Source organism: Chiloscyllium punctatum, chromosome 16, assembly GCF_047496795.1.
Source record: "Chiloscyllium punctatum isolate Juve2018m chromosome 16, sChiPun1.3, whole genome shotgun sequence".
Classification (NCBI taxonomy): Eukaryota; Metazoa; Chordata; class Chondrichthyes; order Orectolobiformes; family Hemiscylliidae; genus Chiloscyllium; species Chiloscyllium punctatum.
Genome location: NC_092754.1, coordinates 35,430,675 through 35,445,791, shown reverse-complemented (window position 1 = coordinate 35,445,791; position 15,117 = coordinate 35,430,675). Strand labels below are relative to the sequence as shown.

The window sequence follows — 15,117 nt, the reverse complement described above, 5'->3', positions numbered from 1 at the left end:
GTTGCCATTTAAATATCCTGTGGTCAAATCTTTCAGTGGGCGGATATGCTGTCAAATCACTTTTTGATCCTGTGAGCTAGATTTCAATTGCGGCAAAATGGTTACGCAAGTAGTTCTGGTGTTTATATAATGAACATGGTATCACTGCTTGCCAAGCTGTTTTAATGATAAGCTTTCTTCTATTGATAGAGGACTGGAAATTTTGTAAAATTTAAACAAAATTACTCAGCAGCTGCTAATCACCTTTTAACATCTCACCAATCATTGTATCGGAGAAACAAGCATTAAATGCACGGAAAGCAGTTACCTGGAGGTGCCAATTCAATGCTGCAATAAAATTAATAACCAAAGAAAACTAAACAACATTTTTTAAAAGGTTTATTGTATAAAGCTTCTGTCACAGTGCAACAATGTCCAAGAAATTCTAGAAATTAAAACCAATCAAGTACATAATATTGACATGGAAATATTAATAATCTTGACAGCAAAGGTGGTCTTGATCAGTGCAGTCTGACCTCAATGCTTTATCTCTTTGGCCAACTGTGCTTGAAGCCTCTATAGAACAGGGAATAGGAAAAATACATGAAATTAGTATGACACAATGTAACTAGATTTTAAATTTCTGACCATGCAGGACAGGAGGGGGGATAAAATAAAGCTAGGTTGTTTGGAGTGATATTATAGAACAGTCCTTCTTTCCATGACTTGTGAAAATCTCCTCCAATTGAAAACTTTAAATCTGAGATTGGTAAATGTCTATTAAGCAAGACAGTTAAGATATAAGGAACCAAGGCAGGCAAATTGAAATTAATTACGTATCAGACATGATCTAACTGTGTCCTAGGCCCAACTATCTTCAACGACTTCATCAATGACCTTCCTTGCATCATCAGGGCAGAAGTGAGGATGTTTGTTGATGGGACTGCACCATTCCTGACTTCTCAGATACTAATGCAGTAAGACTTGGACAATATTAAGTTTGGGTTGAAAAGTGGCAAATAACAAACATTCACACCACGTAAAATGTGAGGCAATGATTATCTCCAACCAGAGAGAATTCAACCACGCTGACATTCAATGGTGTTACTGTCACTGAATCCTCCATTATTAATTAGGGATGGGCCACTACGGCTATATCTCAGAAACCGAATGGAAGAATAGTGCAGAAAACTGAGGGGTTTTCTCTTAGGCGGAGAACTAAGCCACGTGTTAAATTTGCCATTTATCATGAGTTACATACATTTTCAAATGCAAATAGAAATGATGTAGAAATTCAAGTCTGGCAGTATCCACAGAGTGAGAAACAAAGAACATTTAGAGTCTGATACGACTTCTTCAAATTTGGACATTACAAATTTGTCAATGTCAGATTGAAATTTTCAACTTTCCCCAGCCTCAACATCTTATGGAAGAGAAATTTTAATTTCACTTTGTGTGAAACACATTTTCACTTATTCATTAAGAGGACACAAGCTTACGATGGGTACTTAAGTCAAATATCTGCTTTTAATTACCAGATTTCAAGCTTTTCAACAGTATTCTTACAATTTTATTCAGTAATTCTGTTTGTTTTACCATGAATGGGGAATCTGTGGCTTCACTTAGAATCTACAAAAAGAAATGCACACTTGAAAATATTGGGCTGTTTTTAACATGAAACCACTTAACCCAAGTTTCTTCTGCGTTATTGCATGTGTTGACTATACACTTGTAGCATTCAATATTACTCCATCATATAAATGCCCAGTGACCAGCAAAGCTGAACATATCCTGCTGTAAGGACGAGACTTCAAGTTGAAGCTACTGTACAAACACTGACCTGTCTGATTTGCTATTAGTGAAAGTCATGCTTCTGTTTCCTGCAGATTGACGATTCTTCTTTCCGGTTTTCTAAAATGAGAAAAGTTTAGTTAGGACAAAGTAACATTACCTAAAACCTTCAATTTCTAAATATTCATAAAACCAAATGTCTATACATTGTATTTCTTTAACTGGCAAAATGAGGTCAACACCACAAAAATACTAATTGAGTTTTTTAAAAGTCTACTTAAAAAAAGTTTACGAGAAATCATTTTATTAGGAACCATATGGAAGTGGATTTTTCCATTTAGTTATGGAACTAATGTAACCTAGGAACTTGTAAGTAAAAATGCTTGAATCTTACTGAAACAAAACCCTGGTATATGAATGCATTTGGGCACAAGTTTGGACAGTTACAGTCCTGACCAATATGACTGGCATATTTTCTCCTTCAATCTTCTCCAAATTAGTTTGAACATTGCAGTGATAAGAATCTGGTAAAGTTCTGTCTCAAGTAATTGGCTACCCAAATAAAACAAGGGGAGCTGATGGTGTATTGGTAATGTCAATGGGCCAGTAATCTAATGCCTATGGGACTCTGAAGTCCAAACACTACCATCAATTGTTGCAAACATTCATCTGGTTCACTAATGTCTTTTATAGAGGAAAATCTGCCATCTTTATCAGGTTTGGCCTGTATTGACTCTCGAGTCCAGAAACATGATTGATTCTCAAAGTGCCCTCTGAAATGGCTAGCAGGCCATTCAAATTCAAAAAGCTACCCCAATACAATCTACTCCAGGGCATTGGGGATGGGCATTGACAATGATTTCCACATCCCACTAGAAAATTAAAAGAAGTCAGCTGAAAATTATTTTTATAAAATAAAGGGGTGGATAAATGCTAGAAAAATAATTATTTTAAAAGGGTATAGGTAAATGAGACTAGGTGGACACAATTCAGAAAGCTGACGGAAATGCAATCAGCTCCTGTGCAGCAAAATTTGATGTCTCACTGAAAATCCATACAGCATAGCTTAAAATTATGAAATATGGGACAAGCTATTGATATGTCTACAGACCACGATCTGAACATAACCAAAATTGTAGCCAGGTTTAAAACAGTGATACCACACATGTGCATTATATATCATGCCTTTTTAAATAAGTAATACAGATGCCCTATTGTTGTTGATTTTGTTGTTTAAAAACTTATGCATGGGTCTAGGTGACTAGTTAATCATAGATGATGTTCAACAATTAAGGATAATAGCTCGTAATATCATAGGAGAAGAAAGACAATAGGCCTCTCACGTCTGAGTGCAGTTCACAGAAAAACATTTACAATGATGTAGTTTAAAATCTACACGGCAGGACAGGATCTGTCAAATATCACACATGTCAATACTTTCTTATCAACTATGTCAACACACACTTCAAGTGACTGAGTACACACTCAATATCATCCATGTTACAGATAAAATGTTGATTGTTATACAATAGCTGTCACAATTTTAGGGTATCCTAAAATACTTCTCAAAAATCAAATCAATATCTTGAAATGCAATTATTAAGACCATATTTATGCTATGAATGACAAGAGCCAGCCAATGAATGATTGCCCAGTTAAATTGTTTTGGTAGAGAGTATTCAGGGATAAATATTGGTCAGGATACTGGGAAAATTAATTGTTCTTCAAAAATGATAGTCATTTAATCCTTTCTAAAACACACGAACAAGAAGTTGGGGCCTTGACTGAACAGCTAATTCAGGAAACAGCACTTCAGAATGCTGTATTCCTTCAGTACAGCTCTGAAACATTAATCATGTGGTGGTTTGTAGCCTCAAACATTTTGATGAGTGTTAAAAGTCCTTAGATACGTTAAACTCTCACGCCAACCACTATTAATGGTGTGAGGAGGAATATTTTGCTTTAAAATGTTCAATTATGTTTGGATATTTATTTTATTACTGAGATTCCTCATTTTATCATAAAGTCTTTGAGCATATGCAGACTATGTAAAATTAAGAGACTTTATGCTTAGACTTTTCTTCCTGTAATTTGATCTGTTTTTGTTCCTCTGGGTCTCTTGCTGGGATACAATGTCACTGGTATACATTGCCTCTTTGCTATTTTATCAAAATATTTATTCTTCATGACTGATGCTGGACACCAAACCCTAAAAAATCCCTGGGGTCATGAAAGGTTGTGCAAAGTATACCGAGGAATATTTTGGGAAAGATCTCATTCCACCAAGTCTTCAATCCCCTTCCACGGCAGAAAACCAACAGGGTAACTGTAGGCCTTTGCCATTCACCTGTCTGTGCTGATGCTGGAGGACAAGGTAGGATTGGCAGGATAACACCGCCCCAAATCCATTCCAATACCTCCTTTGCAAGGTCAGCATGCAGGATACAGATGAATGCATGTCAGGATAAGATCCTTGCAGTCACAAAGTCAAAATTGCCAGTTTCCAAATAGCTTCTTTAAAATGAATAATAAGAATTTTTGAAACAAGTTTTTACTGATCTTCAACAGGAAAGGTACAGAATTTATATGTGCCAATTCACTAAAATTAAAATGAATTGCATGAATGTGTGAGTTGGCCTTTATCTATAAAGAACAAAAGCTTGTAAAATGGTGCAATTTATATGTCATATTCGGAATAGTAATTTTACCTTAGAATGAGGCACATCTGCTTCATAATTGGGATCAAACTGTGTGGATTCCTTAGACTTGTTGCCAGCTGGAAGGATGAAAATATTTTAACAAATGAACATTTTACATGATAAGTACATGCATCTCCGATCAGTTGAGCTGTTTTGACTATAAACTTGTTTATGTATGTTTATGGGGAAAGGAAGTTGAACAATGTGAAGTTGAACCCTTTGCAGCCCCATTACTCAAAGGCATAAGATTGCCAGGGAATAATTGGAGGATATTGGTCACTCACTTCTCTCTTACCCAAAACTGCCATGCTCCAAGCACAGCCATGCACTAAAATATGCAACATGGAAGGCGTCACAGCTCAGCCTATTCCTTCCCATCTGACGTGTGCAATTAGAGACAACAATCTGACAAGAATCCTTGTGTGGAGCAGAAAAATGCAATGAATTTCCCGCTGCCCAGTTAAGGTGGTTGAGGCTAATCCTGATCCCTTCCCCTACTGCCTTCTCAACTGATTAAAAACTAACTTGGTAAAAACAATACTGAATCTGAGATTTTCCTAATTTGCACTGAAATGGGAGATGGCACAGGGCAGGGTGACACTAGGCTCACGGACACACAAGATGGCCACTGAGCCATAAGTTGGCCACTTGACACACAAGATAGCCACCGCACCACAATATGGAGAGAGACAGCAGAGGAAACACTGACACTGCCTGGGGTCACCAGAATGCCAGCACAATGCACTCACAACCTAGTTGATTAGTTTAAAGAGGGTGGGGGAGAGAATACATGAGTAGCGTATACTGCCCGCCAAAGTGTCTGGGTCCAGCCAACACTTTTGATAGAAATACTAACAGCTTGATACGGACTCAGTACAGAGTGCTTATAGCCAGGGCTGCAGTAATTGTCTTTCTCAGGAAGAGAAATTAGCGCCCATTACTACAGCAATGGACTTCCGCACAGACATTGAAACTGACAATATCTGCACTGAAACCGACAATGACCGCACTGAAATTAACAAAGGCTGCGCTGGAACCGACAATGACTGTATCAAAACTATCAATGATTCTGCAATGTTTACAATAAACAAACTATGTTACAAAGAACCTCATCACTAACTTATTATGTTACAAAATGAGTTGGTATTATCCTACCAGTCCTATCTTGACATGTGCTCCGGGTCGAGAGAAGACTTGTAGCTGACCACGTGCTGTTGGTGTCTTTCTCTCCCCCCCGGAGCTCTGGTATTTCTTTGCAAAATAAACTGTCGTTGAACCTGACTCTGACAAGAGGCTGGTGATTTTCCCCACAACGATTGGCGCTGCGAGCAGGGATCTTATTACTGGTGCCCTGGTTGAAGGCCACGATCGGGGGACCGGGGTAAGAACCAATTTGTACCTGCAAATGGGAAGAGTCAGACCGGGCCAAGGACACAGTTTAAAAGGTATACCCATTGTAACGTCTAACTTGCTACAGTACTGAGTTAAAAAGAAAAAATTAAGTGTATGTCTGTGGAGAATAAGTATTAACTAAATTAACTATTTTAAGAACTTGCTGCTTGTGCTGAAACAGCCAGAGGACAAGATAGTGCGTGTCTCAAAACACTGCCCTAAACTGGTTGTTAAGAGGGGTAGCCCCACCCACCCAAAGGTTGGGTTTGAAGTGGGAATTGAGGCGCTGAGGGCACTAGGAGTTGTGAAGCACAAGTAGTAAAGTCAGGTAACCTTGGACTCTGTAGGGGTGAACAATAGAGTCCAGTTAGAGTTTAAGTTAAAAGTTGGATGCTGTTTGTATTTGTAATTTCCAGTGAGGTGAGGAATAGGAGCTGATCACTGACCAAGAGCCAAACGTCAGTGGAGCGCATGTTATCAAGGTGGGAGCTTGGACACTGAGTAACCGTGATATCCTGTCAGTCTGTAGTAGAACGACAGAGCTTGAATACTGGCAGTGACTGGGAGGGTAAAGAATCTCACTGGTAGAGAGCACACCAGACTAGAGCCAGGTTTCTGGGCCGATCGGGAGGTGTTGGGTCAGTCGAGGTGGCCGGGAGGGTGGAGGAGTCCAGGCAGAGAGCACACCCTATTCAGCCAGCATTCCCAGCTGACCGATAGGTACTGATTAGTGGTGGTGGCCGGGAGGGTAGAGATGTCCCACCGGTAGAGAGCACACCTTCCTAGGAGGCTGCTACGGCTGTATGGACGGTGCTGGGACAGCATTATTGGCCAGGGGGTGGAGAAGTCTCCACAGGTTAGGGACACTTTACTGTTGGTGGGAACTGGGGGGTACACAATCTGCTAAACGGCAGATCAAAATTTTTAAGGGGTTACTGCAGGTTCCCTTACTGAGAAATACATGGCAGACAGCCAAGGGTTGACAGAGCAAATGAAGAAAAATGTTTGGGATCCATTCCAGACATTACCATAAGAGAGAGAGAGAGAGAGAGAGAGAGAGAGAGAGAGTGAATAGATAAACAAAAACAAACTAAAACCAAAAAGATCGAGGTAATGTTAGCGTACCAATCAGCAGGCCTAATTGAACAAGTGAGTGCCTCCACGTGTAGGTGGAGAATGGAGCAAGAACAAGTTAAAGAGCTGGAGGACAGAATACAAGAGTTAGAGCAGGGAACAATGTAAAATACCATAGCCACTGCAACAGAAGCAGTGAGGAACGCATGGGCACCCCCAAACATTATCCGGAACACCGCGGAACCACAGGAATCCTGAGATCAGCAGAGCTGACAACCAGCTGCCATCATTCGTGAGGGTAAAGGAGAGGGGAGAATTTATGTGCCCGCAGTAACAGGAGGGAGGAAATGTGAAATGCTGGTAGACACAGGAACAGCTGAATCCATCACAAACTTACCCTTACCCCACACAAATAAAGTGATTCACTTAACTGGGGTAGGAGGGGGATAAAACACCAGCTTATCTAAGCGAAACTACCCTCATAGAAGTAAACATATACATATCTCCATGAAACTCTACGCAGGCCAAAATAATTAGATTACTTATTGTGGAAACAGGCCCTTCGGCCCAACAAGTCCACACCGACCCGCCAAAGCAGAACACACCCATTGCCCTTTATCTAACACATACAGGCAATTTAGCATGGCCAATTCATCTGACCTGCACATCTTTGGACTGTGGGAGGAAACCCACGCAGACACGGGGAGAATGTGCAAACTCCACACAGACAGTCGCCTGATTCGGGAATTGAACTGGGGTCTCTGGCGCTGTGAGGCAGCAGTGCTAACAACTGTGCCACCGTGCTGCCCACAAAAAAAATGGGTCCTATCTCTCCCCACTCCTCTCAGTGACACTGACTGTCTGTTACAGGGTCCTATCTTACCCCCACTCCTCTCCTAATGAGGGCACCATAATGGGTAATAATCTCATGAGAGAATATAACGTTGAGCAAACGTTGAGAATATCAGTTGAGCAAAAGGGAAATTGATTTGGCGCAGACAGGGCAGTCGAAAGACTGATACTGGTAAACTTACAAGTCACCTTGAAACTATTAAAGTGGCTACCGTCACCAGTCGGGGCTGGAACCTTGAAAAGGGGATTCGGAGCCAGCCGTGCCTCAGTCCCTGGGGCATGGGCAGAAACAAAGTTAGATACAGGTCTAGTTAACATAGACCCAATAAGGGTTCCCGGACCGGAGCATAAGCCCCACCGACAATACCCAATAAAACCTGAAGCAGAACCAGCAATTTGTGAAGATAGTGCAAGGACTAGTGAGACAGGGAACCCTGAAAGAAACCGCAAGTACAACTAATTCCCCAACGTGGCCAGTACTAAAGCCTGATGGGAGCTACAGGCTCACCACTGATTATACAGGACTAAATAAGGTCACCCCCAAATTGCACCCCATTGTAGCAGACCCCTGCACCATTTTAAATGGCTTGACCCCTGAGCACAAGATTTTTACTGTTTTAGACATAGCCAACGGATTCCGGTCTATCCCATTACACCGAGTCTCAGAAGAAAAAAAATTACTTTTACAGTAAGGGACAGACAGTATACGTGGATGTGCTGCCACGAGGGTGCCACAACAGCCCCACTGTTTTTCACAGGGTATTGAGCAACATTCTGAAGAGAATGGATTTACCAGACGGTAGCACTGCCCTCCAATATGTAGATACTGTCCAACTGTTCTACAGGTGTACAATAATGTATCTAAGTAGATTGATTAGAAAATAATACCTTAAAGTCAAAGGGTAAGCAGATGATAGATGTTACTTGATTAATGAATTGTCTGTGAATGCATGTAAAGAGGAGAAAGGGCATTTGTGGTGTAGTGGTAGTGTTCTACCTCTGCAGCAGAAAGACTGGGTTTAAGTCCCACCTGTAGAATTCCTATAATAATGAAAAGAGGTCATTTGGCCCGTTGTGTCTGCACTGACCCTTCGAACTGCATCCTACCCAAACCCAGCCACCCACCCTCCCTCTCAACTCTGCACATCCCTAGACACTATGGGCAATTTACCACAGCCAGTCCACCTAACCTGCCCATCTTTGGACTGTGGGAGGAAACCGGAACATGTCCATGCAGACGTGGAGAAGTACAAAGTGCAAACTCTACACAATCACCAGAGGGTGAAATTGAGCCCAGCCCCTGGTGCTGTGAGGCAGCAGTGCTAACCACTGAGCCACCTGCTACAGAGATGTGTAATAAAGTTTCTGAAAAAGTTGATTAGAAAATATTATACAAAGAGACAGCTGTGACTAGGAGAAAATTGTGAATGAGTCAATAAACTGTTACAGAGAAGCTCCGTATCCTGTTCATATTTAAGCTCAAAAGCTTGAGTCCATTTAACATCTACCAGTGGGAGCATATTTAAATGTCAACTGATTAAGAAATGCCTCAATACCATTGTGCAGACTTCTACTTTACGAATCAGCATTTTGCACTACACAGTGATGCAATAATAATCAATAGTGAAGGTAATGCCACAGTGGCTCCATCATTCTGTAGCCCACAGTTAGGGAAAGTGGGGCTGCAATAGCAAGTGAGCTCCTGATCGCAAACATGGCACATCCAAAACTGCACCTAGTCCAGATGCTTCAAAAAAAAAAGGGGAAGAAAACTGATACTTTTGTTTAAAAATACAACAAAGACACAACTATACAATGGATACAATTTACAGGCAGTACCCACATCAAGAATAGGTTCTGTTCTGGACCTCGTTTGCGAGTCAATTTGTACGCAAGTTGGAATGCATTGCAAGACAGCCATTTGTAAATAAAGGAAATATTTTATATGACAGATCTTTAAAATTAAACCCCTGTATGGGATTCGTAAGTCATACAATTATAAATTGTGGACCTCCTGTCAAGAAAATCCCTTCTTGTGGTCAATGGAAACAGACTACTTCACCTTCTGACCCACTCGAGGGGAGGGAGGAGGAGATAACATGCAATTACCAGGTGAAGGACAATCTGGTCCCAGAATAAGCGTGAGTATTAAAAGTGAAGGGTAAGCCAGGCTGACCTGCAAAAACTTTGAAATCAGTCTTGCTGTAATCGAACGGTTTGATGTTTTTGGGATTTTTTGGCTCCTCTGTTCCCGATTTTGACTTCTTCTTTTCTGGAGGTACTGCCTCAGTTCCTGCTCCACTCTTTGTTCGCTCCCTCTTCACCGATTGCTGTTCCGCTGCCATCTGAGAGTGGGGGGGGGGGGGAAGAAGACATACTTGAGTTTGGATATACACTGGACAAAAACCCACTCCCAGCCACTTGACTTCTTCCCAAAAGTGACCTGGTCATGTAATACCTAAAGCAATCTATGAGACACAGTTTTTTTGAAGATTTGAACCACAAATCAATACGATATTCAAAAGTAAGACACATATTTTCTCGAAGCTTTAATATTTGTATTTTAAATATTGAGTCTGAGATTTGAGTAGACTTGGCTTTGCTGATGGAAAGGGAACAAAGGGAAGATGACACCAAAGCACCATTGATACTGTGGCCTCTAAGCTGAAGAGAAACAAAGCAGGTCAGAAACAGAGGAAGTGGATAAAAACACAGCACCATAAGGAGAGACTGAAAGCTATAGTGTGAATGACCTACCCAAACTGGTATGATTACAGTAGTTAATAAGAGAACAAGCAATGCTACACGTAACAATGAGAATCCATACCAGTATGAAGTAATGACAACTTAGCTGTCTAACCTGGGTAGAAGCTCCTACTGAATATTGTAATATAAGTGAAAACGTGACAAACGAACAAAAACAGAAACACAATAGAAAAGTCAGGCAGCATCTGTCGAGAGCTAAATTTTGAGGAAGCATCTGGAACCATATCTTTTAGGTAGTTGTATTTTCTTAGCAGATGTGGCCTGAGCTGATCAATGCAATTAGTGTGCTGTGCTGTTTTGTTTCAGAATTTACAGTTTTATGTTATTAAAATAACTTCTTGTAAAAAAAAACTTATTTGTTGTCGGTTGTACCTTTTTCAGCATTAGATTCAAGGGGGTTAGTTTGGAAATGAGCTTTAACTTCTGAGCCTTGAGTGCAGAAAAGAAGCTGAGATTGAAGAATGTGGTAGAAGAGAGAGAGAGTTGGGGTCCTACTTGGGTCCAGAGCACAAAAGCAAGTAGAAGAGGCAACTCGACTTAGGGAAAGTAGAAATGACAGATTGTCGCAATAAGTTAAGTTCCTCTGTTACAATTGAAGCACAATGTTAGGGCTAAACAAGGATAAATCTCTACTTATGATTGCTAAACCCAAATCTCAGGAATATTGAGTGACTGAAACAAAATGCCCTATTTTGCAGGATTAAATTCCTTGTAGGGACCCCAACATAATGTAAAAAAATACACTGCAACACACCTCCTCCCTTCCCCCATCCCTACTAACCATCCAACTACTCACTTCACACATGGTTGGAGCAGCACTTTTACACAACAATTTCACAAATATAACTCTGGTACTGATTAGTTTTAAATTGTCCCTTTTGTGCTATTGATGGGATCAATAGAGCTATTACTAAGAGACAGTGCTTAAGTACTTCATATGAAAACACTGCAAACATCAATACAAAAAATCAATTTTGGGAAAATCTGTTCTTTAGGCCTTGCTGATAGAATCTGTGCACCTTTATCAAAGCCTAATTTAAACTAAGATTGCCTCATTTTGATCTCAAATAAAGAGAAACAGTTGTGTGCAGCTATATTTTCAGTACTAACAAAGGCACCAAATCTAACATGAAAATAGATAATACATGAACAATACTCAGCAAAGTTATTATTGGTTCTGACATTAAGATTAGATTAGATTCCCTACAGTATGGAAACAGGCCCTTCGGTCAACAAGTCCACACTGACCCTTCGAAGAGCAACCCACCCAGACCCATGCCTCCACCGTATATTTACCCCTGACTAATGCACCTAACACGATGGGCAATTTAGCATGGCCAATTCACCTGGCCTGCACATCTGTGGATTGTGGGAGGAAACCCACACAGACACAGGGAGAATGTCCAAACTCTGCACAGACAGTCACTTGAGGCAGGAATCAAACCCGGGTCCCTGGTGCTGTGGGGTAGCAGTGCTAAACACTGAGCCACTGTGCCGCCCACTAAAATGAGTAGATGCAGTGTTATAGGGTGGGCACTAACTATGTGAAATGGACTGGGAAGTTCACTTTTTTTTCAAACAACAGACAAACTGTGGAGTTGCCATCTCATTATGTGCTGCATCATTTAAAGGTTTCTAAATACATTTACAGCACCAATCATATTTATCTTCAGCCACATATTCTGCTCAGCAATACAACCCATACAATCACTTATCATGTTAGCACATCCTACTTCAAGTAATTCTCTGCTGAAACTTGAAAATGGCACACTTTCACATTTGACCTCTTCACACAATCGATGTCCTTTCAAACCGAAGTCTATCTCCCTTCATAACTTTTCTGCCAAACTCTTGTTATATTATGGGCACTAGCTCCAAGCTTCTCAATTAAAAAAAAATTCCTCAACCTTACAATATTTTCTTCAATAGATTTTTCCATGTTCCAAAGATTCTGCTTGAGACATTTATTCTCTCAAAGTTAATTTTTCCCTTTCTCAGTCAAAAATCTACCATTACTTAATTGTTCCATAACTAAAGTCCAGGGTGGCCTAACTGACCTGATTTCTCCACCATTATAGGCCTACCTGGGCTAGGGTTTTATTTTCCCATGGGATCAGGAACTGAATAGTGAAGTAAAGATAGTAACAGGTGGAATACTCATTTGTGTTGAAATCACAAAAATATCCAAATTAAAGCATCAGATTTGGTTCATCTTCAAATTAAACCCAAACTAACAAAGTAGACTTAAGTAAAGAAACAAATGGACTTACAGCAGCCTGCTGTCTGACTGAAGGAATCTCTTGTACTTCAGCAATATAATCCTGTTTTATCTGTTGTCGCACAACTAAAAGGCAATGACATAGTTCTCAGATAAACATCAATAACAATGAATTTCTCTCATTCTCAGCTCCTTTTCAGGAGATTTGTTGTGTAAATTACTATGAAACAAGGTAGTGCAACTGCAATTATACAGAACATACAACCTTTCGTCGGAAAAGTGTGCGTTGATTTTTTTTGGCCACTCACCTTAGGATGGTTTTACCAGGCAATGAGAAACACAGCAACAATAATATTAGGGATAATAGGGACTGTGCTGCAAAAACAGATTGGGTTGGTGTGAGTATATTTCCTATGATAAGCATGTTCAGAATTAATCTGATTAGTTGTGAAATAAAGAGAATTGAGAGCACACGTAAAGAATGGTCTTTTCCTCCAGGAATCCAGAATAAGGGGACAAAGCCTGAAAAAATAAACTAAGTGGCAAAAGAAATTTCCACATGGTAGTTAGAATAAGGAACACTGCTACCAAGTAAAATAGCTAGATTGCAAGAATATGTGAACTATCTCCGTTGAAGAATTATGGAACCAAATGGAATTAGGACACAGATCAGCCAATAACCTATTTGGAAAATCAGAACAGGCTCGAAGAACTTAATATTTAGTCCTGTTCTTGCATTTTATCAATGGAACCAATAGATGGCTTGTCGCTTTGTGTGTCAATAAATCAACCTATGTGGTGAATTGTGGACAAAAACTGATTTACTAACTCCTCAGTTCAGTACTCCCTGCTATTCTGTTGATCCAGTTTTGTGATCAACTGCCAGATGAACATCAAAAAAAAGAAAACTACAGTCATAGAATTTTGATAGATACTGATTTGTGTGTAATTGATTAAATTGTTTCTGACAACCTTCAGGCTTTGGTGTGCTTTTTGCTTCCTTGGTTTGTTCTTGCTTTTTGGTGGCCTCTTTCTGTAGGTGCTCCTGGCTCAGTAACTTCCACCTGTTGCTGACCTGAAATTACACAAAAATATAAAGTATAGATTGTATGATGCATACATTAGCTTTTTTTTCACCAAACTGTAAGTATGAAGCATCAATGCCTGCTATTTTAAAATAAACAATGACAAACAATTTTGGTAATTCTGTATAAACTGTCGATTATTGTGACTGGGCTGAAGTTATAGTACAACTGAGGAGTTTTGGCAATGATATAGTAACCACAAACGAATTCAAGAAATTGTCATAAGCTATAAAATAAAGCAATCTTCCCTCATTCCTTCAAATCCAAATTTGTTAGACATAACTAGCAGAATCTTGTGGGAAAGACTCAAGTTCCTCAATCAGTTTCACTTTTAGGGGCATTTACACTGTTGGCCACTATATGACCCTTATTTGCACTGTATGACCCAGTGAAAATGATTACCCTTAAAAGAGGAGTATTATTCGCAGTCAGGAATATTAACATTTGTGTTCTGCCCTCAAAATAGCTTCAGTCTGTGTTTTATTCTTTATTAAATAACACTTAATTCCATGGATCCTGAAAGTTTGTGTTGTGGCTCCCCTATAAATACTGAGAAGGTCACCAAGGATTCCTTATATACACTGACAGCTTCAGGAGATTTGCTGCAAAAAGCATCGTACTCTTGGGATCTCCTGTAAATACTGGCATGCTCTAAAGAGATCTGTAAAAGACAGAACACTTCCAAGGGAAAACCTGCAGAAAATGCATAATCCCAGGGGACCTCCGGCAAATATAGATACCCTCTTAGGCAACATAAGAAGGTACACACATAAATACTCGTATATGCCCTGGGTATATCTTGTAAATAGTGAAACATTCCCTGGGGATCACATATAGATAATGAAGCAACCCCTGGGAACTTCTTGTAAATACTGAAACACTCCCAGGGACATTCCAAGAGGACCTCCTATAAATACAAGCATATGCTGGTGTCCTCCATTAACGATGACATATTCCCAGTTGAGTCCCCTCTAAATATTGACATTCACTTTCCTCAACTTCCATTTGGAATACACTTACATAACATCTACTAGTATTGCTGTGAAACAGGAACCATTTCCCAGTAATAAACAGGATGATATATTTGATGTGCAGATCTAAATGCCCATGTCCAGCTGCTAACACTTTCAGCCTGCAGTGCAACCACAGTTTTCTGGTGTGCAGCTCCCAAAACAAAGGTCTGGGTCAGAAAAGTAACTTATTCCCCACAACTTCTGAAAGTGTTGCAACGTTTTTAATTTAATCCAGATCAAAGTCTCTA

General features: G+C 40.1%; 1 protein-coding gene across 1 annotated transcript in view; it reads right to left on the bottom strand.

Moving 5' to 3' along the window:
* Window positions 1–361: 361 nt before the first annotated feature.
* exosc10 (exosome component 10) overlaps window positions 362–15,117 on the bottom strand; it is a 74,236-nt gene continuing 59,480 nt past the window's right edge. The window contains exons 20-25 of the mRNA XM_072586723.1: window positions 13,744–13,846; window positions 12,824–12,897; window positions 9,964–10,132; window positions 4,479–4,546; window positions 1,820–1,890; window positions 362–555 (exon numbers count right to left, since the gene is read on the bottom strand). Of these exons, the coding sequence (XP_072442824.1) occupies window positions 525–555; window positions 1,820–1,890; window positions 4,479–4,546; window positions 9,964–10,132; window positions 12,824–12,897; window positions 13,744–13,846 (516 nt within the window). The 3' untranslated portion in view covers window positions 362–524. The remainder of the gene's footprint in view (window positions 556–1,819; window positions 1,891–4,478; window positions 4,547–9,963; window positions 10,133–12,823; window positions 12,898–13,743; window positions 13,847–15,117) is intronic.